Source organism: Scleropages formosus, chromosome 22 (genome assembly GCF_900964775.1).
Source record: "Scleropages formosus chromosome 22, fSclFor1.1, whole genome shotgun sequence".
Lineage (NCBI taxonomy): Eukaryota > Metazoa > Chordata > Actinopteri > Osteoglossiformes > Osteoglossidae > Scleropages > Scleropages formosus.
Window position 1 is genome coordinate 13,798,133 of NC_041827.1, and position 26,121 is coordinate 13,824,253.

Below are 26,121 nucleotides of genomic sequence, written 5' to 3' on the forward strand. Positions count from 1 at the left end.
TACCTGGCCAAACTAATTTATGCTGAAAAGTATCCCACAAACCCTTTCATTTTATCATTTCCTCTGTTTCCAGCTGATTACTTCAAAAAGTGGACAGAGCTTTAAGAAGGACCTTATCCTGAAGACCTGCTCCAATTCTCCCTGCAGATTTCAAGACAGATAATGAGTGAACCAGGAATCCTGTTCTACTACAGTAAACTCTTATACCAAAATATTATAAAAACTGAAAACCTAAAGCAATGTTAAGTTACTCATCAAATCCCTTTATTTAAAATGACTTACAGTACACTGGGGTCTTGCGTTACAAACATCTGAGTTACGGAGCTTCAAAGGTACAAACGTTCTGGGTTTCATTTTTTTATTGCATTTTCTTCAGTACAGTATTTTATCTTCTAACATTGCCCTTTGTTGTGAAAGCCACCTTTGTTTCTGTGTCCAGCTGTTAGTAATAAAGCACATTCAGAGAGAATAAAAACAGGAGTGCTTGACCGTCTTCATCCAACTTTATAATACTTATAGCTCTTGTCCAGCATTCCTGCTTTAGTGATCAACAAGATGACAAATATTGCACTTGTTTATAGAATAAATGGGTAACTTATCCTCAGTTAAAAACGGTTTGTAACAAATATTTTTAGTCTTAATATCTGAGTCCTGAAATATTAAAATGAACTCTTACAAAGATTTTTACATGTAGCTTACTTTTACTGATTGTGTAGACAATCATCAAAATTAAAATTGGCCAAAAGCTGACAAACACTGGAATTTCTTAAGAGATGAATTGGTACCCTGCATTAAATGTGAGGTTGTCGTAATTGTTAATTTCTATTTTCAGAAATTTAAAATTTTGCACAACAGTTCAGTGGCATCATGTCCAGGGTGCACCCTGAACCACACCCTAGCTTTCTAGCACACAGCAGACCACCACAACCCTACACTGTACAAGCAGTTACTGTTAATGGATGGATGGGTTAGTGCTTTTTTTTTTTTTAATTTATCATAGTTCTGTTTGAGGTTTTGCTAAAACCTAACCCCTGTATAAGCCAAAGGGTATATTTGTACACACACACACACACACACACACACACACACACACACACACACACAAACAGACATACAGAAACACATGTGTTTGTGAGGACAAAGTGTACTCAGCTTGGAGCTGAAGATATGACATATTTACAAATGTGGGGAAATTAATACCAGTAGGTCTTTAGGGTTAAGTAGGCTCAAGTGTGTAACTACTTAACATTAAATCTCACCAAGAACCTGTGGCATTTGGATTTTATGCCCAGGTCCTTACAACATTCAGTTCAATATTAAAACAAAATAGTTAACTGAAGGGTTTAAAAAAATGTACAAGTGTAAGTAAAAAGTATCTACCAAACACACACACACGCACACACATTTTCAGAACCGCTTGTCCCATACAGGGTCGCGGGGAACTGGAGCCTACCCGGCAACACAGGGCGTAAGGCCGGAGGGGGAGGGGGACACACCCAGGACGGGACGCCAGTCCGTCGCAAGGCACCCTAAGCGGGACTCGAACCCCAGACCCACTGGAGAGCAGGACTGCGGCCCAACCCACTGCACCACCGCACCCCCCATCTACCAAACATTTATTTAAAAAAAAAATAATATGGCAGAGAGTTGTTGGCTTACCCTTGTATTCTGGTAAACACATGAAATAAGAAATAATCACGGCAAATTACTTAAGAGTTTGTCCATAATGTAAACAATTAAGTCTTTGGACTTTTTAAATGTCAACCATTAATTGCTTAGTTTTTATGTCAAACGTTTAAGCAAGCAGATATAAAATGGGCAACAAGATTAGCGACTGAAAAAACATTGAATTCATTAAAAATATGGAAAAATTAAAGAAAATTTATATAGTAGAAAGCTTTAATATTTAACTCTTGGGTCTGTGAGTGCTGTGAAGAATGAGATCTTTTCAAACAGGTGATAACTGAATAAGACTTATACAGTCAGACTGGAGCCTTGGCAAAACTGCTGGTATTTGCCTGTAAGCCACATCATTGGGAACAAGAAGTGGAAAACACCCAGCATGACATAAAGGCCCCAGTAATCTCAGAGTAGGGCTATGGGGAGTAGTCTTGTTTCTCAACATGGGCTTCAATAATCATAATAGGCTTTTTACTCCCGAGTAAGCGTTGCTACAGCCTTTCACATCCTTGTGCCCAAGCAGATCTATAATCTACTAACGGTAATGACATACTGTGCTGGTGAGAAAAAAAACCAAGCCAGCGTATGAGCCGAGGAGTTGGTGAAGGCCACATCTTTACCCAGGCTGGACCAGCGCGGTGCGTCTGAGGTGAGTCTAAGAGGATGCAGCCTGCAGCTGCCCCTTGTGCACATATTCCAGCGCTGTGGCAATTGTTCTCATGTCCATCTCGATGCTGCGAGCCCAGTTCTCCACATCCCCAATTTCCTGCACAACACAGAGGCACAGGGAAACACATTTTAATCAGGTTTGTTCAGAAGTGTAGCTTGATGTCAGCAGCTGAATCAGAGTACCATTAAAAGCAGTTTAAAAGGTCTGAGGAAGTATTGTTGTATCCCAGTACATCTTCATATGTGCATTTTTATTTTTTATCTGACATATTGATTGTGCATGTGAAAGAAACGAATGAATAAATTTGATCAATTTCTATCAATCACATTTGACTTACTGATTTAAAAATGGGTACATTTTAACTCCAGAAAAAGTACAAACCCTTTCATTATGATTCAAAGATATTTGTAACTTCATGAGAAATGTTTCCTTGAAGCTTCTCATTAATCCAGACAGCCTGCACCTAATCACCAAAAATAGCTGTGAACAGGTGTCTGTAGTTACACTTCTATCACACAAGATGGTGATAAAGTCATATAGTGCACCTACATTTCAAACAAACTCCACCAAGGACGGTTCCAAGCCCAGCGAAACCAAAGGCCCTATACTAAGACTGAAGCGAAGAGGATTAAAGAAGACATTTCAGACAGGAAGGCTGAAGGGGTTGAGCTTTACCTATCCTGTTTCAGAAAACTGAAAAGGTTAAAGGCTTGGTTTCTCCCAGTTCTATAAACACACCACAGGTTAAAATCTCTCCTTGCGTAAATTGTAATTCTTTCTAATTCTCCTTTGTTTAAACAAAGTGACTAATTTCAGCACAAGAATCTGCAGTAATTTGACCCAGCAAGACTCACAAAAGGTTAAGCTAAACCATTGAGAACATTAATCCCTCTACTCCTTATTCTGCCTTAATGACTCAGAACTGCATGCCGCTGACGGCAAGAACTTCCCGTTGGCCCAAGCTATGCTACGCTGCCTACTGCTCACCACCAAAGGGCTGTGTGTGTCTGTCTGACACAACGCATGGAGTTGCTCTGTGTCAGAGGGCTCAAGGGGAGTGTGCGGTTTGATGCGGCAGCGACAGGTGCTTGGATTCCCGCTCGCATTTGCCTTTTGGTGTGTCTCAGCACTGCCGAGAATGATCAGTGACAAAGGCACACGTACATATGAGACTACAGCACAGCATAGATGGCACTGTGGGTTTTGAATTTTAGTGCCCAAAGGCATGCTGCTCTTTTCATACCACGACCCAGTGAATCAACAAGGGCTGAAAAGGAACTACAGTCTAGTGAGGAACAGAAGGCTTCCAAATTTTCCAGTAGGTCATTTACTGTGTGGCAACTAAATTTGTGTGACTGAACACAGTTTTGGAAATCAAAAAGCAGTATTATGCTACAATTTTAAGGCTGCCCTCACTTTTCATACACTCTCCTTAGAAGTGGCTCAGATGACAGCCCTTAGGGTTAAATACAACATAAGTGTGTCTCAGAGTACATGCTCTACAATACATTTACTGATCCTACTGTTTATTACTACTTCCATTATTACTATTTTTTTCAGACTAAGTGTGTTCTAGCATTTTTTAGACATTTAAATCTTTCCTGTTGTTCAGTGACCCTTTTCAGAAGAGAGCACAAAAAGATAACATAATAGGATATATATTCACAAAATAGAGAAACATATTCTATCATATGTTAGCAGTCATAATTCTGTAAGAAGACTGTTAAAGTTTAATTTTTGTAATGTTTATACTGAACAGGGAAATTTAAATGTAACAGTGAAATTCTGGGGATGTGAGCCACAAGCAAAGCTCTGTACATGTTACAGGATGTCAGGAAGTGAGCCCCTGTGACTGATGAATCATTTTGTCTACAGGGTGAAGAGATACTAGATAGTCCTGATGATCTAGCCTCATACTTTTTGATCAAAGGAAATATTACATTTCAGGCAGTATAAACACCAAAGTAACAGCCCCCACAAGAATATCAACTGTTGCTTTAACAATGCCACCTTGAAGCAGGGAGGTGCAGGACAGTTATTCACTGTTATATCAATATCATCTTCAGTTTGAACTACATTCCAGTTCTTGAAAGCTCCATGAGTGCAAACAAAGTAGAAATACATTTAGGATAATGCAACATCAGATGCTCAGAATGAATTTAAGAGCATTTCTTTCTTTTCACTCATATGCATTTTAAAATTTCCTCCTATGCTGCCATATAGCTCACAGGATCTGGAATAACACGATCAAAAGACTCTCCTTGGTGCTCTGTACCTTGAGAGCCTGGTTGAAGCTTTCAACCATGCTGATCCACTGGGATGTCTGCTTGGCAAACTGGCTGGCCTGCACCTGTAGTGTCTTCACCTCATGGTCTAACTTGCGCTGGTTCACATAGGCTTGGGCCACCCTGGCAGGAGATAAGAAGTGAAAAATACTGGATTGTCATTAAATATGAAATTGGGAATGTAAAAATGCTGTAAGTGTCCCAATACAGGAAAATGAGACCATGCACATACAATTACAAGACAAGGCAGGGTTATATTATTTGCCACAAAGCAAACCAAACAGGTCACAAACAGGTCCTAAGCTCCAGGTTGAGTATACCAGTTACGGGAGTTCAGCTACTTCCACATGAGAAGCTGTGTCAACAAAATAACACTAACACATGAACTGTTGTAATCTTTTACTAATTTCTTTCACTTTGTTCCTGAGGTGGGTTATCACTGGAATTGCCTGATCAATATTAGTATTAATCACATGGCCTTATTAATTATTGTGTCAGGCTCACATCTAAAGTGAGAATCAATATATTCAGTGAAGCACATCCTGTAATGGGTATGCGGCATCTTCCTGGAACCTGAGCTAAATAAAGAGATGGATTCATCCTACTTACACCATTGACTCTATACTGGAAAACTGTCAGACACAACCGTAAACTGTCATCACTAAAGTTAATGCCAGCATTAAATACTTAATGTTACTGCAAAATTGTGCATTATATTAAACAACCTGTAAAGTAACAAAATACTGAACTAATAATGATCCAAATTCCATGATTGGTGAATTAAGACATTTTTAGATGGCATTTTTATTTAGCAGACAATTTTCTCCAATGGATACTATGTAGTGCTATCAGCCCACACACCTTATTCACCAAGGTGACCTACACTGCTAGATACATCTCAGCAAAAAGTAAGTAGCGTATGTCGCTTTGGACAAAAGCGTCTGCTAAATGAATAAATGTACAATGGGTCAATCAACCATACATCAGTGGAACACACTATCACACACACATTATGGGGGAACCTGAATAGCATGTCTTTGGACTGTGGGAAGAAACCGGAGCACCCAGAGGAAACCCACGCAGACACGGGGAGAACATGCAAATAAGCAAGAAGAAATTATTCAGACTGTTTGAAGGTGGCCATCAAATTAATGAATTAATGATATTGTGTCCTTTGCTTAATGACAAAGGCTTGCAAAATTTCAGTCTTTTAAAATGAAAAATATGGCTAAAGAGCTGGTTAAAACTAATTGTATCTCTTATCTCCAGGAAACCCTGTGTTGGTGGAAATGAGCTCCTGGGAAAAGCACTAATAACTAGAAGCTGAACTAAAATATTATTACATGTGAACTGGATATGCATTGATTCTGAATTTATGTGTCTTTTATAGAAGATACACAGTTATATTCTTCCAGTGTGATTACTGGCTCTCTAGAGAGACATGACACTGTGCTACACTTCCAAAATCCTGGGACACACTTGGCGTCAGAGTTTAAGACGTGTGGCATGACCAGCGTTTTCAGCAGATTCACAGCATACAAGATGCGTAAATTACTCGTAGTGTGTCCATTCAAAACCTTTAGTCATTCTCCTAAAGACATTAGAAATATCATGGCCTCTTAACAGTGAAGTAATAAAAAATTAAAGCAAGTACATTAAACCGGGAAAATCTGAGCAGTTTAACACATCAGATCAGGCGACTTCAGTTGTCTATCCTTTCCTCCTTCAACTTCACTTACTGAGGTCATTTACAGCCACAGGCACTCTGAATTTATTCCAGGTATAGTTCGGGTTACATTACTACTGAAGAAACTAGATCACAATGTCACACTAATTTTCAAGCACATTTTTAAAAACGAAGATATGTCATGAAAAAATGGATTTCTACAAGCTTTCCTCCACACATCAGCTGTTACTGATTGAGTGTTTTTAGTCAAATAAAGCTTAACTGTATGAAGAATTAATGAAACTAGAGGGGGAGGAAAAAGACAAGGTAAGGTAAACACTGAAAACCCCGAGACAGAATATGATTGATCCAATTAAGCAAAAAATGTACAAGAAATTTTAAGATAAGCTGAGGATAAGCTTTTCAAGCATTATACTTTCATGTGTTGAGCTACTTGAATCTATTTATACATTTGCTACAACACTTTCAGAATAATCCTAATCATAATAGCCAGGCACAAGAAAAGTTCCTTTCCTCAGGCCACCTACCTGATGAACAGCTAAATCCCCCCCCCCAGAGAGTAAACCAGTGCAATACACAACGCTATTTATATTTGTATTTGTAACTATTTATCACATCATATCTCCTACTCACACTCCCTTGCATTTGTATCTAGTGACTATTTTTGTATATTGGGTACTTTATATTTTTATATATTTTTTATCCCTTATTCACATACTCTATCTTCTCATCTGTCTTGTCACTGTCATTCTGTTTGTGCTGTGGAAGTTCCAGTCACCAAGACAAATTCCATTCCTTGTATGTGTGAACATACTTTGCAATAAAGCTTGTTCTGATTCTGAACATCAAACAAGTATTTTATTGTTTCATTGAACGAGTTACTGGACAAAACGTGAGTGATATGCAAAGGTTATAAATATATACCCAAAAACAACAGTATAACCATAAATGAAGCATGCTGTCTCATAACTCAATAACTGTCATTGATCAGAAGTTCACATGTGAACATTACCCAACATTGAGGTGGTCCACCAAGGCCTCAGTCAAACAGGTGGCGGCTGCTATTGCCTCTCGCCTGCGTCTCTCTGGGGGGTGAGACCACACAGAAGCAGCACACTCGGGTTACATGGTCAAAAACATCGGTGCACATAGTGGAAAGAAACGAACTGAGTTTACTTAAGAATCACACGTCTGCAACTATGTCCCTCTTTCTCCAATGTAATGCACAAATTTTATTTGTCTGAGATGTATGTCGCTTTGGAGAAAAACTTCTGCTAAATAAATAAATAAATGTCAAAACAATTGTCCTCTTTGCTCATTTCAGTACTTGTATTACCATTACTACCGTTGTCATCAAAGGACTCAGGTATGTTAGTTAAAATTACCCAAAATTAGATTATTTATAAAATCAAGAAAAATCACTGTAAAAAAAATTAGTGGAACAAACCCAATACAATAAGTCACTTTGGACAAAAACCATTAAATGAATAAATATGAGTAATCATTCTATTCTATTCCATTATTTATTTCTAAATAATAGTATAATTCTTGATAAAACATGCCTTATTCTCTTATTTCATAATGGGTACACCTACAGTTTAACTTTACACTAATTAAAAGGGTCTGAAAACCCACCTTTTTCCAGACCCACTTTGCCCAAGATCCCTTCAGATCATCTATGGTGTAACCATGGTAGCTCCAGAAGCATCCCCAGATACAACCTTTATTCAGCCATTACTCTGTATTGTTCTGCTCATTTGTGTATCTTATATAATATTTAATAAAAAATAAATTAAAAAAAAATTGGTGTGGGTATCGGGATTTGTCTGTGTCTTATGCACCTACTTGAGCGATGAACCTCAGAGACAAGAGAGTCACTCAGAGTCATTTCATTCAGTGAAAAAAGAAAACTGATGTCAATGTTTGGATTTGTGCAAAAACCTTAAACTACTGACGAAATGAAGGACAAAAATAGCCAGTTTGTGCACTGTTTAAAATAATGTATTTATTGGTTTCCTACGAATAAACGGTGAAACACAAAACAAATATTTCTGTATTAATTGCGATGTAGTTGCTTCCTGCAACAAAACTGAAGCAAGACTGACAGGTCTTTAAGCCACTCATATATTGAGCAGACAACGCAGAAACCAATCAGAATTTAAGAGGGACGGTCTCAAGCTGCGAGCTGTTAGTACCTCGGGCCACAGCTTCCACAGCGGAACACCGTAAAAACTCAGCCGAGTGTCTCTACTTGGTGTCGGTCAGCGCTCTCACCAGAGTCACGGTGCTTCTAAATGCGCTTAAGGCCTTACGTTGAAAGCTACACATTACACGAAAAGCATACTTTGCTTACCTTGAAGTTCTTTCCTTTCATTCTGCTTCGCTTGGTGCTCTTTTAATAAACGAGAAAGCATAGTTATTTCGGCATTCAAGGGCCAGTTAACTGAATGATGTTCGGACCGTCCTGTAGATAGCTACCGGTTGCTATTCGCCGAATAATACGTGGCCACCCACTGCGCGAGACACACAGACAGGGGACGACCTTGCCGTCCACGCGCTTTAGTTCTAGTTCTCACGCTTCATTGTAAACGTCTCGTCAATTAATGTACGTTTTTTTTTCTTTTTTTTGTCGTGGAAAGTTAATTCTGGTTAACGCAGAGAAACCTTTTTTTTTTTTTTAAAAAAAAAAAAAAAAAATTATTTTTTCTGAAATATGCATACCTGCCATGATAAGAACTTTAAGAACTGCGTTTGTTAAATGCTAGGTAACGCTCGTTTAGGGGAGATAATGACATCGCAGACACACGCATTAAAAATGTTTTATTTCAGTCAAGTATATTTGAATTTACTCATTTCAATTCAGTTTGGGAAATTAAAAAGATACTAAAACTATGATACTATGTATCTAAATCCTTAAGAAACGTGGATACGTTGCTTTCCCCGTTGTTTCAGATTGAGCGTTCTCAAGAAGTGCAGACACTAACCGTAACGTGTTTTCTTGACCAGATGTGTAGTGTTATGAGACCAGGTGAGATCCTCAGTAAAGTGAACGCCCAGGGATCTGAAGCTGCTCGCTCTCTCCACCTCTGTCTCACCAATATGCAATGCCGAGTGCTGCTCTCTCCTCCTCCGTGGAGTGACAATCATCTCCTTTGTTTTGTTGACATTCAGGGAGGGATTGTTGTCCTGGCGCCACCAGATCAGCCACTTAACGTCCTGTATGCTGACTCAACACCTCCCGTTATCAGTCCAATGACTGTCGTTTCATCAGCAAATTTGATGATGCCGGCGTTGTTCTGGGAGGCCGTACGATCGTGGGTGATCGTGCGGCCTCCCAGAATAACATTTAAATTAAAAAGAATTGACAAAGTTTTGAAAACGTTTTCAACGAGGCTGGAATTTGGGGACTGGGGGTCGGGGAGGGCAGGACCTCTGCCCTCCGACCCACGTTGAAGGCTAAGATTAAGCTGAACACCAGTAACCAACGTGTCGACTGCAAGAGAGTTCACGCAAATGAACTTCGCTGTGTGAGCTGCACCAGCAACGCAAGACGGTTACAAATTTAGAAAGTTTTTGCGGATGCATCGGTCGCAAAAAATGCACGATTTTTACCATAGAAATTGACTGTATAGGCCTGTGCTAAGCAAGGATAAATGGCGTCGGAAAAGAAACTGTTGTTTAAACTTGAAGTTCGCTGACGGAGATTGTTGGACATTTACCTGCCGACAGTCACAAAAACATTCAGTCTTATTAACCACTTGACCTTGGAAGGGTCATGCAGTCTGGAGCCTATCCTGGAATTAGTGGGTTCTAGGCTTGGAGGGGTACACCCTGGACAGGATGCCAGTCCATTGCAGAGTAGCCACACATACGCTTTGATTCACTACAGGCAATTTATAATCACTATGAATTTAGAATAACTTGTTTCTGGACTGTCCAAGGAAACCATACTATTTAGGGTAAACCCATGTGAACACTGGGAGAGCATGCACACTCCACACAGACCACGCTAGATTTGAACACCTTCAAGATTAGTTCGATAGCCATAAAGATGTTGTCACACACCTTCACCGACCTCCCCAGTCACATGATCTGAACGGCACAGAAGCATTACCAAAAGTTTTGGATCACACACACATTTTCAGAACCGCTTGTCCCATACGGGGTCACGGGGAACCGGAGCCTACCCGGGAACACAGGGGCGTAAGGCCAGAGGGGGAGGGAACACACCCAGGACGGGACGCCAGTCCGTCGCAAGGCACCCCAAGCGGGACTTGAACCCCAGACCCACCGGACAGCAGGACTGTGGTCCAACCCACTGCGCCACCGCACCCCCGTTTTGGATCACTGAATGCAAATTAAATTTCTACATCCTTCAACCCCCAGAAAAGTGGAGACTTCCTTTGTATATATTGTTTTGGATTTAAATCTTTTGTCCACCCTGTACAAATTTATTATTTGAATGAAGTATCGAAAACCATAAAATAGACTACACAACTATATATCCAGAGCATATTAGAAGACAATAGAGCTAACTTTTCTGAAATGATTGTTTAATAATAATACCACCTGCATCTTATAATTATTATTGAATGTAAAAAATTAACAAAGAGAGGAACAGTATTTGCTATCGGAAGAATGACATCAAATAAGGCTTTTTTTTTTTTTAATTACCTTTCCAGGTTATACATACATGCACTGACATTTTTCTGAACAAGCACACCGTAAACAAAATAAATGAAAAGATCACAAAACTGTGTCCATAAAATCTGAGAATACAGAATATTCCATTGTATGTCTTTCAAGGGCAATGCCAGAGGAGAGAAAAAATGCTTCCGTTGCAATGCTGATATATGGACATTGTGGCATTAGATATTTGTTTCTTGAATTATGTATGCTGGAACATATCCCAGTATTGGCACTGCACCATTAGGAAATTAGAGTCGCTGGGGGAAGACGAAAACATACACGATGCTTAAGAGACAGTGAATTGAAAAAAGTCTCAGATGTAGCGGGGACATACAGACACCACACCAGAATGTGAAAGGGCAACTCGCTTATCTACACTAACGCATCCATTAATCAATTCTGTGTTAGTGCTGACTGCAGCAATAGCAGAGAGTTGTCGGTGTGTGTGTGTGTGTGTGTGTGTATGTGAAGTGGTGCTCTAGGAGAAGGATCAAGAAAAACGACCCCACTTTAAGTACTGCTACCTAAAAATAAGCTTTCTCCTTGAAGTGTGGCCTGGACTGCTAATGAGTCCTTGCAGCACTGCTAGTGTCAGGCTAGATCTTCCGGACACTGTGTACAGGAGGTTCGATCGTCGCTATTGCTCCTCCTCTCCCAGCTCTGTGCTTTATTTGAAGATCTGGGCTTCTTGCCCTGGCTGCCATTAAGGTATTTCCAACATTTTTAAGGCCCCCACTATTTCTTCTTCTTTTGGTTTCTCCAGATCTCAGGAGCCTTGGATGGGTTGGGATGTGTGGGATATGTTAATTGTCATACAATATAATATGTTTATTTATTTAATTGTTTATTTTTTGCTTCTTTTTTCTTTTACGGAAGTTGGTGGAGAAAGCACCACGGACTTTTCACGGACCGCGCCAGCAATAACTAGTTCCACCATGGCTGAGATCTTCCATAATGAGCATGAACACTGAAACTCCTGCGTACTGAAAAAGATGCCATACTACCTAATGAAACTGCTGTATTTTGCTGCTTTCATTCATAATTTAAATCATGCACTAGGTCTTTAGAACAAATTCTTTACCTGTTTTGAACATTTCTGTAAAGTGTTTAGATACTGTATATGGTAATGTTTCAAGATGTTCTAAGAGTCATGTTTCATGTTCTCAGTTGTTCCGAATCTTTCATATTCAATGAGTGACTAAAGAGTTTTCTCATAAAGGTGTTGTGCGTAGGTAGATTACACAGAGAGATTAGAGAGAGGAAATGACAATGTAAAACAGAACTGTTTAACAGACAATTTTTTTAAAGTACTTCTATTTTTTCTGGAGTGGTAGAATTATACTCTTGAAATATTTTAGACCAAAAAAAATCAGTTTGAAAGGTGAAAGAAAAGTTCATTTGGATGAAAATATTTCACACTGCACTTTTTTCGGAATTAAATATTAATTTCTTTGTAGCCTGTATGATGCACTGTGACATCATTCAACATTACACTTTCCAGATATTGAACTTCTGCCTTCAGATGATACATCCAGTGATAACCAGAAGTATATTTCATTGTATGATTCAGTGTCAGCTGTTGACGGTATCTCCTAAAATTCTTAGTGTTCTAATGTGAACAGGCGTGCAGAAAGAAAACCCTCTGTCAGTTTCTAAATACAAAAGCAGTATGTGAGGAATGGTTGAGAAGAGTGGGAATGGCCGTGACACTGAGTAAATACATTTGATTCCTGGCAGACTTTCTGTTAATGTAGAGGTAATGCAATTATCTCCATACTGTGCTGGTGCTACAGGGGGTGCGGTGGCGCAGTGGGTTGGATTGCAGTCCTGCTCTCCGGTGGGTCTGGGGTTCGAGTCCTGCTTGGGGTGCCTTGCGACGGACTGGCGTCCCGTCCTGGGTGTGTCCCCTCCCCCTCCGGCCTTACGCCCTGTGTTACCGGGTAGACTCTGGTTCCCTGTGACCCCGCATGGGACAAGCGGTTCTGAAAATGTGTGTGTGTGTGTGTGTGTGTGCTGGTGCTCTCATTTACAGAAAATTGGTTACTCATCTTCAGTGTTCTCATCTTCAGAGAACTTTTGCAATGTTTATTCAATATAAAAATAACTGAGCTTTATTCAATATGTAAAAATCACATCTTACATGCTGCATGAAGGAGAGGTGTGGTGGCGCAGCAGGTTTGACCAGGTCCTGCTTTCCAGTGGGTCTGGGGTTCCAGCCCTGCTTGGGGTGCCTTGTGGTGGACTGACATCCTGTCTCTGGTTTGCTGCGACCCCCGCTTGGGACAAGCAGTTTTAGACAGTTTGTGTGTGAGTGAGATGATGCAGCAACTGGTAGCATAGTGGTTAGAGGTGTTGCCTTCCTAATGCTGCAGGTTTGAATCCCACCCCTGGCAGTAGTACTCTTCAGCAAGGAACTTACTCTAAAATTGCACCACTAAATTAACCCAGCTGTATAAATGGGTGAATAACTGTAGGTAAGGGGGTGCGGTGGCGCAGTGGGTTGGACAGCAGTCCTGCTCTCCGGTGGGTCTGGGGTTCGAGTCCCGCTTGGGGTGCCTTGCAGCAGACTGGCGTCCCGTCCTGGGTGTGTCCCCTCCCCCTCCGGCCTTACGCCCTGTGTTACCGGGTAGGCTCCGGTTCCCCGCGACCTCGTATGGGACAAGCGGTTCTGAAAATGTGTGTGTGTAACTGTAGGTAGCTTGACATTGCAAGTCACTTTGAACAGAAGTATCAGCTGAAGGAATAAATGTAAATCTTCCAGCACTGATTTACAGTCCAAGGGCTTTTCATATTTTGTTCAACATAACATTACGAGTACCAGAATATTCAGAAGACTTGAAATGTAAAAAAAGTACACCTGAAAATCTTATGCTAAAAACTGTGAAATTTGTCTTGATATTGTTGTGTGTGCTTAATTGCCAGAGAAGATTTGAACTTTACTGAGACAATACAGCAAGTTCTGGAACACATTAGAACCACGCAAATTTTAACCATTCTCTCTGAAGGTGTGTTCCAGCACCGCGGGGATATTATGGAATTCCAATCTGCCCATTATTAACCAAAGTGGAAGTGGTTGAATCTCCATTTGTCCAGTTGTTTAAATAGGAATAGCTCTCTTTCCTGATTTGAGACGACAGCTTCCAACCCACGTCTCTCCCAGATCTTCTTAATAAAGAAACAGGCGTGGCATAGTTAAACAACAGGAAACACTTAGAAACACAACAGAGAGCCAATCTGCCTCTTCCTGCGTATGTGCTTGACTACACTGAATAATGAAATTACCTCTTGTGCCGTCATCACATCAGACTCACTATTAAGAGCAGCAGTAAAATCAAAGGCAGGTTATGTGGATTTTTCATTCAGAAACCATTTGTGTGCAGCTGTGCTTACTTTGCTCAAACTCCATTAAAATGGCAGCCTTCTCCAAAATTGTTCACATCACCGGTGAATAGCTTTTCTTCTCAGTCTTCCTAACAATGAACACGAGGATCCCTTAAAAAGCTTGGCGAAGGCATGAGGCTGGTTAGTTAGTATTAACAACTGACGTGGTGGAATTGTTGTTCATTCGGGTCAAGTGAAGTCTTGTTTTTTGAAGGCATCGAGATGTCGGGAAAGGAAAGTTCTCACACTGGCACTTTGGTGTTTTTCAGTGTTGGTTGACTTGGAATTACACACACACACACACACACACACACACACACACACACACACACTTTCAGAACCGCTTGTCCCATACGGGGTCACGGGGAACCGGAGCCTACCCGGCAACACAGGGCGTAAGGCCGGAGGAGGAAGGGGACACACCCAGGACGGGACGCCAGTCCATCGCAAGGCACCCCAAGCGGGACTCGAACCCCAGACCCACCAGACAGCAGGACTGTGGTCCAACCCACTGCGCCACCGCACCCCCCTGACTTGGAATTAGTGGTGCATTTTGTCACTTAGCTATGAATTTAGCTACAAGGACGGCACTGGAGACAAGTTGTGCGTGAAAGCAGTGCTCTGTATTTAGATAGGTGATCAGAATAATTGAAAGGCATCACTGATGGGGATGCAGGAGACAGCGAGAACATTGCTGGTGGGTTACAGCAGAAGGTATAAATGACAGCTGCATGGGAACATAAAGGGGCAGGGGGGCATGTGTGGATAATCACAGTTGCAATGCTAGCAATGCAGTTTTTGCCTGTGACAAGCTGCACTGAAGCAGTGTACGGGCAACACTGGAAAGGGCAGTGCAACTCCTCTGCAGATCACGGGTCGGACTTCTTCACAGGATCTGCTGTTTTGCTTCATGGGCTTTGCTTCCAACCTCCTGCAGGAACATTCTTTTGAAGGGTGTCACCATGCGGGAAGTTTTCCTCATTTACACTTGTATATTCATTTGTTGTTTAATGCATTATTAAGATATTACTGCAACGTATTTTTAAACATCTCAGTACAGTCTCTCAGCAGTCAAGGTTCATTGATTATACTTAAGATTAATTCCAGATCTCTGAAAGTCTCCAGATAAGCATACCAACTTGTTTAATCCCTCTCTTGCTTTCTTCCCCTTTTTCTTCGGCTTTAATGCCATCATTTTTCTGGTTCTTTTCTTGTCCACCCTAGCACCTGTATTTGCTTGTTATAACATACTGCTGCAGATGAAACGGCAGCCAGTTTTCTTCCATTCTCCTGATTTTATTCCTTTTCAAAAGCGTCCAAGTGTCTTGACAACACTGCCTGGTATTTTGGCAGCGGTCCCTTGAGTGTTGATGTCAGCTGGGGGTTGGGGGGGGGGGGTGTATGAGAGGCAGGGGGAGGAGTGAGGGCTATTCGAAGCACTTGTCCTCCGCTTCTCCCAGTCTCAGAGCCAAGAAGACAAGAGGAGGGAACACACACATACAGGCTGGCTCACACACAGCCTCATTTTCTCCAGCTGTCCTTGCAAACAGCAGCATACTGAAGGGAGAGAAAGTTTCAGATAGGCAAAGAAAGAAAAGGAAAAAGAGAGAAGGAGAGGGAGGAGGGAATGAGAGGAAGATTTCTGGAAGGATTAAAAAAAAAAAAGGGAAAGTGAGAAATTGCTGCTGTGATATTTCCATACACTCTCTGCCTAGAGAAGGACAAAACTGTACTGTGTCTTTGCTACTGAAAGGGAGCTGGTCCAAGGACATATCTGAGATTTGCAATGCTGTCTCATTGCTCCTGTGAGGGGAAAGGCACCCTTTCGTGTGGATCTACCTCCAGCTGGGTCCTGCTGCTCTGTGCTGCAGCACTGGCATCTTTTCCTCTGGCTCTGGGATTCAACCTGGACACAACACAGACACTGACCAAGGAGGGTGAGAAGGGCAGCTTCTTCGGCTTCTCCTTAGCTCTCCACCAGCAGCTCAGTCCTATATCCCACAGCTGGTGAGTGGATCCCTGTGCTCCATCATTATTAGCAGGGCTCCATTTCTCTAAAGAAAAGTTATTCTTGCCTTTCATAAATGCCACTGCATTATCATCAATGGGTCCTCATTTGTTACTCAGTGTTCCTAGGAGATTGGTTGTTGTAAAGGACTCCGGGGTGCTTCTGAGATGGTATGATGTTTAACTTGTTGTGTGTCCATTTCCGCTATAATTGCCGGGGTGGATGTGTCAATTCTACCTCAATCACAACGTCGGTGTAGAAGTTCCGTTGTGGTTATGTATTGCTTGTGCAGTGAAAGGCCCATGAACTCATCCAGTGGTCATAATTTACCCCATTTAAGGCTACCAGGCACAGCTGACAGTGCAGCTCTGGTACAGCAGATTCAATAGGGAGAAAATCTTGAAGTGTTGTACAATCACTGATGGTTGCTAAGCACCGTTTTCTTCAGGTTTCTCAAGTGCTTTTTTTAAGTGCTCTGTAAATTTTCATCTGTCATGTTCCTTAAATTTGAGTGCCTGAAAGTCTTTTCAAGTCACTTGCTGATGCTGTGTGATGTCAGGTTATGCATAACAGCGTGAGCAATGGATTAGGTCATCAGTCTTAGCAGAAGAAACATCAGAGTCATCTACTTGAATTTGACCACTAAAGTTTCCCTTAAACCTACTTCTGACTCAACACTTAATTTACACATGTTGCTCCCTTTGGACTAAAGCCTGGTGTTCCAGTCACAGCCTATTTCTGCACTTTGAATTCACTGAAAACCAGCAAACAGTTGCCTTTCAGTGAAGGGCAGATTCAGAGACAGGAGCTGCCAGTTGAGATGCCTGTCACATACAGTAGCATTGATTGCCATCAAAATCAGAGCAGTTCCTTTGTCTTTCTGAAATCATTGGTGGAAAGTTTATCGTAAATCTTGGTCAGTATCATGAAAGAAATCTCTTTTCTCTGTGATATTTCATAAGTGCAGCCAAAAGACTGGTTCATAAAGGTAGCTCTAGTTAGAAAGGCCCTGAAGCAAGGCATGGAAAATGAATACCTTTGTTTCTATTGTATAGATTGCTTCTCTCTTTGTAACGTTACAGTTTGGCTTTTTGTTAGGGCTCTATGGCTGGGAGGAGGTTGCGTCCATACTTTGGCAAATTAGTGGTGTGAATGGCAAAGGGAGAATGAAAGGGTCATTCCGACATGATACTTTGACAATAGGAGCTCACTGTCACGGCTGATGTCATGCATTTCATACACACACAATAACTGAAACCGCTTGTGCCGAGTGGGGTCGCGGCAAGCCGGAGCCTAATCCGGCAACACAGGGCGCAAGGCTGGAGGGGGAGGAGACAAACCCAGGACGGGACGCCAGTCTGCCGCAAGGCACCCCAAGCAGGACTCGAACCCCAGACCCACCAGAGAGCAGGCACTGGCCAAGCCTGCTGTGCCACTGCGCCCCCCTCATGCATTTCACATAAGTTATAGAAATGATGTATCCATTTGTGATCAGACAGGCGTTTTTCAATATCTTCCGAGTGCAGTGTGCACCCAAAATTAGCTTAAAGTCGCAAGCCAAAAATGTCCTCTAACAGCAGTCCAGAGTTCCAGTGTTGTACCTTACACTAATGTGAGACTTTTGCTAGACCTTATTGACTTAGGTACCTCTGCTCTGCAGGGACAGGGGTGAGCTGATCTATGCTAGAGTTCCAAAGAAAGGTAAAAAGTGTATCCCTCTCTTGTAGTAACAGCTCCGAAAGCATATCTCCTTCAAGATGAGGCATGTGGTTTAATATTTGTCACTGTCTAGTGGTAAAAGCTCAAGCCGGGATCAAAATAACAGCAATGGGAGGGGAAAATCAAGGGTTATATGTAGAGTTTCTATATATACTGGTATGAGAGCTGCTGCCCCTAATAGTCCATTCGTGAAAGGGAAAGGCTCTCCCACAATACTTTTAACTCTGGGCTTTTGTGTTGCATCAATCTCAACAGTACCTGTATATGTATAGGGAAGAGGAGGAATTGGCATAATATTTTCCCTCAAATTTGTCACTAGGGACACCTTCTGCAATTGTTTAAGTATGGTGTCGTTGCTGACAGCACTGATATCTCCATTTCTTGCAAGCGCATCATTCATGCAGGAATTAGTAATGCCTTATTTTTGAAAATGGAATTATGGCTTCTTTACACTTTGTTTAAGGGATAATGGATGAATTACACGCTAATTTTCGGAGGGTAAATTTCACAGAGCGTTCATCCGAAACTTAACTGATTTTTTGCGCATGTGAATGAGCAAGGTAATGATTGTAGCTCAGTCCTGATAACAGCTAAATACCAGCTGCTTTGAATAAGCTAAATTCCAATGAATCTATTCTGTTACCATTATGTCATATGTTTATAAGTGTCATGTGCTCCTACACATGTGAAAGAATAAATAGCTTTCACACTCAGCAAGTTTTACAATGTCATATCAACCAACTTATTTTTTCAAAGGGTTGGTCCACATTTGTCTTGTTATAAGATTAAAATTTATTTGATAATTTCTTTTCATTGTCAAAAAAACTTAAAATGGAAACATAAAAGTAAACAAGAATTTTTTTCTCTATTAGTCTCACTTGTTTTGACAGAGAGAAGGTGTCTGGTCAAGCATGAGACTGGCTATTTTTAGAGATGTTCTCCCAGGGTAATATCTGCATCTGCACAGTTACCTGCCTTACGTCTCATTCCGGATTTCAGATGATCTAAAACATGGTTCACTTCCCTCCAGCTCCCCAACCTGCTGGCCTGGAAAGCATATTGAAAAGACGAGGTACAAGTGTTTTCAAGTGTCTCCAGCTCTGGTTCTATCCATAGCTGGAATTCTGGCAATCTGACACTGTCTCCAGGTCAGAAGTAGAAACCCTAAGGTTTGTAAAACCAAATACTCCCGCTGTCCCCTTTCCAGTGTCTGTGATCCTATTCTATTTAAGTTCTGTTTAGATGTGTAAAATCACACACCCAGAGAGAGAATGAAAACCCTTATAGGATCTAAGTGGCTTCATTCCAATACAGCCAAATAGTGACAACCCTGATAAGATGGGTGTCCATCCTGTTGGTAGTAATTAGCATCCAAAAGAAACTGCACACACAGAGACTAAAGTCAAACATGATTTTCCTCACCCTGTTCTTTTTTCCATAATTTGCATGCTAAACACCCAAATGAAATTCCTAGCATTAAAAATTAAAGAGAAAAAACGTTTACAACTGACTAAAAGGACTGACATGAACAGTAAAATTTACAAAAGCGTTGTTTTATAAGTAATGTACATGAGAAATTAGAGACACACCAAACCTAATAACTGTAACTTGTAATGACCAAAAAGGTGGTTCACAAGTAAACAGACAAAAGTTCCATATTGTTTTGTGTCATCGTTTTACCGTAATTCCTCATAGCTCTGCCACACTTCACTTTGCAGTAATTTAGGTTTTCTGAAAAGTACGAGGACGGACTGCTTGGATCCGGCGAGAGTCTTCAGGCATTACAGAATTGTGAATCATTTTGAAAAGCGGACAGTAGAACTCCTTCACACATTCCAAACACATTGAAAAATTCTGAGAGCTAATTTGCATTACAATAGCTGCATAAAATCCTCTTTTGTGAACCAGCTTACAGGCTGACAATGAACCTGCCTCTTTTCACTCCTTAAATCAATTCATTATTTCTTTTTCCACCGTCCCTTTTAGTATCTCACAAAGTTGTTCTTGCTGCTGAATCGCCATCACTCGTTTGTGGAATCCTTGTAAATGCTCAGGCCTTAGCGCTCCTTCATTTGTCTGTAGATGATCAAAGGAAGCAGCACTGGACTAGTGTCTCCTATATATACATATATTATATATATATATGTATATATTATATTATATTATATTAGGAGGGCACGGTGGAGCAGTGGGTTGGACCGGGTCCTGCTCTCTAGTGGGTCCGGGGTTCGAGTCCCGCTTGGGGTGCCTTGCGACGGACTGGCGTCCCGTCCTGGGTGCGTCCCCTCCCCCTCCGGCCTTACGCCCTGTGTTGCCGGGTGGGCTCCGGCACCTCAAGCGGGCTCGAACCCCAGACCCACTGGAGAGCAGGACCCGGTCCAACCCACTGCGCCCCCCCTTAAGCACATTCAGTTTTTTTTTTTTTTAAACTTTTCCTTGCACCTTTTTTTCTCCAGTGATGTTCCCCATTTTGCTTTTAAGAAGATCCCTAATGGATCTGGAGAAGGAGCTTTCAGAAAAAGTGTACCGTAGGAAAGAGGGAGAGGACAATGTTTGAGATCTGAGGAAAGCATTCTAATCCTGGTGGATGTTTAATTTTAATATGTTAATCATTAAATGACTGTTCACATTATTCATTTAGTGTTACAAAAGGACAGGACAGGACAGTACTTTCTTAAAACCTGTGGGAAAATTCCCAGAACTAGTAAAATACTCAATTAAATGTTGCTCAAATACAGTATGAATGGTGTGGATTCACAACGTACAACAATTATTACCCTTTTTACACTCACACGAGTTTAAAAGAGAATTGTTTTTTAAAAAAAAATGCCATAAACAGAGAAAATTAGAATTGGTGTTAATGGTTAACTAACATTACGCAGAAGAAAAACCCTTGGATGTCATTTTTTTCCTAATTAAATTGGTTTTCTTATTCGGTTCAAGCCCCGCTTGGGGTGCCTTGACGCGGACTGGCGTCCCGTCCTGGGTGTGTACCTTCCCCCTCCAGCCTTCCATCCTGTGTTGCCGGGCTAGGCTCCAGTTTGCTGCGATCCCACTCGGGCCCAGTGGCTTCAGACTGTGTGTGTGTGTGTAAAGTATGCAGTGAGCTGCATACATATATAGGCAGACCAGGGACACATTGTGCTTCTTTGCTCAGCTGAGAAGCTCATTAGCTTTATTTTCTCCTTTAACAACCTGCTTTGAAAGAGGGTCCCCTGGTGCTCCCTCCCTACCCTTGAATCAATGGATTAATAAATCACAGCAAAGCCCAATACTTTGATAAAAAACACAATTTAATGCTTTTATTGTATGACAAGCACTGGGATCTCATAATTTGTGGAGATTAGACAGGGGCCTTTATTGGCCAGGGATATTAATGGGAAGGCCAGGAGTGGAAGGGATCTTTTTTTCACAGCTACACTGCATCATAAACCACACAAAGTGGCACCACCATGGCAAGTGCACAGTTTTCCGTGTGCTTTATTTTCCAAGTACCACACAGAGAGCAGAAGGAAATTGCTCAATGTTTTCTCTGTCTGCTATTGCCTCTCAAGAGTAGTCATCCTTACTGGGGTGCACTTCTATTCCCATCAGTCATCATAACTGCCTGGTGTTGCATAAAATTGGATTAGGTACGTCTAATAGTGGTGAAGACGTGACCTTATATTACACTGTACCTTTTATTCCCTGCGTGTACTGAGTGATCCTCCATACTGTTCATAAAAATGTATACAGGAAAGAGAGGGCCTTTTCTCCATGAAGGATTTTAGCACTTCCTAAATTGTGGCTAAACTGCAGCTGTACACACTCCATGGGACAAGCGCTCAGGTGTGATCTGGACCGCCACAGTAAATGCCAAGCGGCTGGGCTCCAGGGTGCCGAGAAATGCTGACAATTCTAGATTAGCCAGATCGTTGATGAAGAACAGGAGGGGCGGTAACCCATGTGATCAGAATGTGAAAGACCAGCAAGGCACTTGGCTCACATGCTGTACAGTTACTGAGCTGCAAATGTAGTGAGTCTGTGTGTAGATTTGACACAGAAAAAGCAATGAAGCCTTTTGTCCTTTGCGAACTAGGGGGAATTCCTTTGACACGCCTGCCTTTTTTTATATATACAGTAGTTATTGTATATCATGAAGTGAAGAAGTAGTGAAACATGTACTTCACGGTGTTGGTCGATGGCCTGCTTATGTATGTAAAACATTCTGCAGAGTGCATTACCGCAAAATTAGAAACACAAAGGATAGCTTTGTGAATTTTTTTCTAAAATTGCAAAATTACGTGTCTGTGCGTCACTCCAAAATGGATAACTTCTGCAATGTGTTTACATGTGTGTATAATACAATATAAGGCTAGTGCGAGTGTAATACAATTCTGAGTAGCTGTGGGCACATGTGTTTATTGGTTTACTAGACAAGGGATCCCAGGGGAGCGGGTTACACCATCTGTCCATGGAGATGACCGTTCAGCATTTCGATCAATCCAAGCATAGTACAGGAGGCTGCAAATGATGCTAAAGACATCATCAGGATGTTGTGGTTTCTGCACAAAGTGAGACAAATCTAAAATATTTTTTTTAAAGATTAACAGCTTAAAACGGGGGCACGGTGGCGCAGTGGGTTGGACCGGGTCCTGCTCTCCAGTGGGTCTGGGGTTCGAGTCCCCCTTGGGGTGCCTTGTGACGGACTGGCGTCCCATCCTGGGTGTGTCCCCTCCCCCTCCAGCCTTACGCCCTGAGTTGCCGGGTTAGGCTCCGGTTCCCCGTGACCCCATATGGGACAAGCGGTTCTGAAAGTGTGTGTGTGAAATAACAGCTTAAAATGAATTTGTTAGGTTAGGACAGATTGGTTAGGGGTGCAGCCATTCCTTTGATGATGTCTTCAAGCAGAGTGCTGTAAAGGCTCAAACTTTTACTTCATGTCAGAAAAGGAGAAATTAAAGTCAAACCTGAGCGGTGTTGTCAGGTCTGCCTGACTTCACTTTAGCACAGTTCCAGGGGCCAGCTTGATGAAGGTGATCTCACCACAAGGCATTGTTAGCTTTTGTTAGCTTACCAGATAAGCCAAGTAATGCAGTTCCCAGTACAACTGTGCAGAATCTAGCTCTGGACTGTTGTACTCTATGGGGGTGTTGCGCAGCTGTCTCTGTCGCTCCCTCTGCCAGTCCCTCGCTGTTCCGCTGGATGCCTAACCCTGGCCTGGCCAGGCATTCCTGCAGAGACAAGGAATCAAGGAATCATGGTGAGTCATGGCACAGATATTTCAGCTGTTGGCATTCTTGCATCAATAAACCAGAAGAAAGGTGAAAAAAAATGGTAAACTTTCCGCTGCCTTTTTTTCGATGGGTGGCAATCAACAATCTGGCGTTGTAAGGGTTTCCTTTCCGATAGGTTTGATTGTTGTTTTATAATTATTTTCTTTTTATCAGACATTTCGTGGAAAAGAGCTGAAAGCAATTCATCATCAGAGTACAGTCTGTTGGCAGAACACTGGCATACCTTTGCCATATTTCTCCAGAGTAGCAATAATGGTCTCATACTTGTGCAAGGCTGCTATTGGACTGCTTACAGAACATGGAGACTGGAATGAATGGAAGATGTTGGAGCGGATTTGACACCAGGAGGTGGACAGAATCAGAAAGGAGGATACTGGACCTGATGGCGGGGGTGGTCAGATGGAGTACGATTGATTTTCAGCAGCTGTCCACATGTGAATTCAGGCCATAAAATCATAAGACGAGAGCACAATTGCTCATTTTTCCACTTGCAAAAACCTTTTAGTCTTTAAATAAATCCACAAATTTTTCTAATGTCGTTGACCAGGTCTTTTGTACACTGTCATTTTACACAGAAAATGGTAGAAGAATAGCAGAATAAGTATTTATCAAATTCTGCCAGTAAACAAGACGTTTCCAGGGCTCACTACAGTGCAGCTCAGCGCAATGTCATCTCTGGTTCCTCTTGGATTTTCCATGTTGTGGTATTCATGGTTGCAGGTTATAATGTACAACAAACGGCCTTTACAGAATCCGAGCGTCTAACTTGTTTTACGGCTTTTAATGGCCTGTAAAGCTTGACAATTGGTGGAGCTGATATAAAAACAGGCGCTGAAAGTAGAGCTAAACCTGTATATTCCCCACCTCTTGGTTAATAACTGTGTGGCAACATGAAAAAAGCATACACTATCTAGATGTCACAGCCTTCCTTCAACCTTTGTCTCCTTTCCTCCCTCCCCCACTGGATGTCATTAGGGTCACTACAATCAATACTGCTGCAAGATTTCACATTTGTCCTGAAGCTCACAGTTCAATGTTATTCCTTTTTGAAATCCTAAAAGGACCCACCCCGATGTCTTTCAAGATAAGTCGTCAATGCCATGATGCTGTTGCAGACTCAAGCTTTTGCAAATGGTTTGAAATCTTCAGATGGAATAGTCGGGACTTTATCTTGGTTTAGACTGATATTCTCCATATTTGGTAAAACGATAAGGGCATTAGTCCAGCTTCCGCAAGCACTAGTGAGTCATTATAGTGGTAACTGAAGATACTATTGAGTGGCACCAGGAATACGGAGGTGGGGAGAAGAGATGAGGGCACAGTCAGATGTGTGTCTGGGCCATGGTGGGCGGGGGGGCAGTACCTTCTGGCAAATACGTTTCAGGGTTACTGAGCATTAGCCGGTGGAAATAATGACCTCTATCAGCCACAACAGAAAAGACAAGGAAGTGAGGCGGAAAAGGACCGCAGGCCCCATGTATGGCTCTGGTTTCTTTCGGTGGAGGAGGGGTGTGCTGTCTTGCTGTCTTCTCATTGGAAATGGAGTATTTCTATCAGGGAGGGGCAGATTGAAATAAGTTGTTACGTTTAAAAAAAACTGCATTTGCTGTTACAAACTTCAGCTTTTGTTCCTGTTAGGTGTTTCTTCTCTTTGAAGAAATGTCAGCGATGACTATTGGGAGCTCTGTTAGTGTTTCCTTACTGCCACTGTTTATGATGAGGAAAGAAAGACATTTCTCCAGGGTAGGAGATATGCACGCAGCACTGAGGTCTGGGAGATGTGAGAGCATTACTACTCTGGTTCCCACGCCCGGCCCTCTCTGTCTCGAGCACCAGATCAGCGCCCCTTCACACTCGCTCACGTCGGTGGGGTTTCGGCAGCGTTGGCCCCGTCCGGGAATTCCATGGCACTTTGTCACTTTCACACTCAGCGCCCAGATATCCCATGCAATAAGGGGAAGGGTGATGGGGCACCTCTGGCGCATCGAATCTGGGATTATGAAATGATAATGCAGGGAAGAGGCAAGGGCTGAAAAATTGTCTTAAGCTACTGGAGTTGAGAAAGGAAGTCTTGCTGAAAACACATGTGCTTGTTTCTGTGGCTCTGTGTGCCAGATATGGTTTAAACTAGGAATCTGTGATAGAAACATTTCCAAATCAGGTTGTTATGATGAGTCTGAGATAAAATGAGCTATTGGCGAAGCTTCATATTTAATTACGAAATTCCCTGATGTTTTTTAATGGAGCACACTAACCAACTGGAAAAGGAGAAAACCAGGAGAAAAAGTCCAAAAGTTGCATCAGCAATGGTTTAAATGTATAATTATAATAAGTATTTATATATGTATATAATAAAGGAGAGAGTGCCATGTTGTGTGGTATTAACTATTTAATTTTATAATTAAACTCTTTATGGGGCAGCATGATTTCGCAGCAGGTAACATGCGAGCCTCACAGTACCTGGACAACCATGGTTGGGTATAGGTTGAGTCCCCATCCAATATCTGTGGCATGTTTTGTCTATGTTTGAGTGGGTTTCCCTGGGTGGTCTGGTTTTTATTCACAGTCCAGACATGTGTTTCAGGTGAACTGGTGACAGTAAATTGCCTGATGTGTTTGTTTGTACGTGCGTGATTACCTTGCAATGGATGAGTTCCAGTCACGGTGCACTGTGCCTCACACCATATGATTCAGGAAAAAGCTCTGTTCTGCCATGATCCTGCCTT

The 26,121-nt window shown here is 41.9% G+C and overlaps 2 protein-coding genes across 2 annotated transcripts in view; one reads left to right on the plus strand and one right to left on the minus strand.

Annotated features, from left to right (window-relative positions):
• Positions 1-1,577: 1,577 nt before the first annotated feature.
• On the minus strand, positions 1,578-8,847 carry LOC114909345 (biogenesis of lysosome-related organelles complex 1 subunit 1). Its single transcript, XM_029247878.1, has 4 exons — positions 8,676-8,847; positions 7,335-7,407; positions 4,626-4,758; positions 1,578-2,446 (listed from the first exon to the last, which is right to left on the minus strand). The coding sequence occupies exons 1-4, from the start codon at positions 8,734-8,736 to the stop codon at positions 2,336-2,338; spliced, it is 378 nt and encodes a 125-aa protein (XP_029103711.1). The 5' UTR covers positions 8,737-8,847; the 3' UTR covers positions 1,578-2,335.
• Positions 8,848-16,010: 7,163 nt separating this feature from the next.
• The window catches only part of itga7 (integrin, alpha 7), a 28,353-nt gene continuing 18,242 nt past the window's right edge, over positions 16,011-26,121 (plus strand). Inside the window, exon 1 of the mRNA XM_029247962.1 lies at positions 16,011-16,399. Coding sequence (XP_029103795.1) covers positions 16,179-16,399 — 221 coding nt within the window. The 5' untranslated portion in view covers positions 16,011-16,178. The remainder of the gene's footprint in view (positions 16,400-26,121) is intronic.

Excerpts from the sequence above, each read along its gene's own strand:
- LOC114909345 (XM_029247878.1), bottom strand. The coding sequence starts at position 8,736 with ATGCTTTCTCGTTTATTAAAAGAGCACCAAGCGAAGCAGAATGAAAGG. Across the intron at positions 7,408-8,675 it reads TGAAAGGAAAGAACTTCAAG|AGAGACGCAGGCGAGAGGCA; the intron begins GTAAGCAAAGTA and ends CTCACCCCCCAG. Across the intron at positions 4,759-7,334 it reads GTGGACCACCTCAATGTTGG|GGTGGCCCAAGCCTATGTGA; the intron begins GTAATGTTCACA and ends ATCTCCTGCCAG.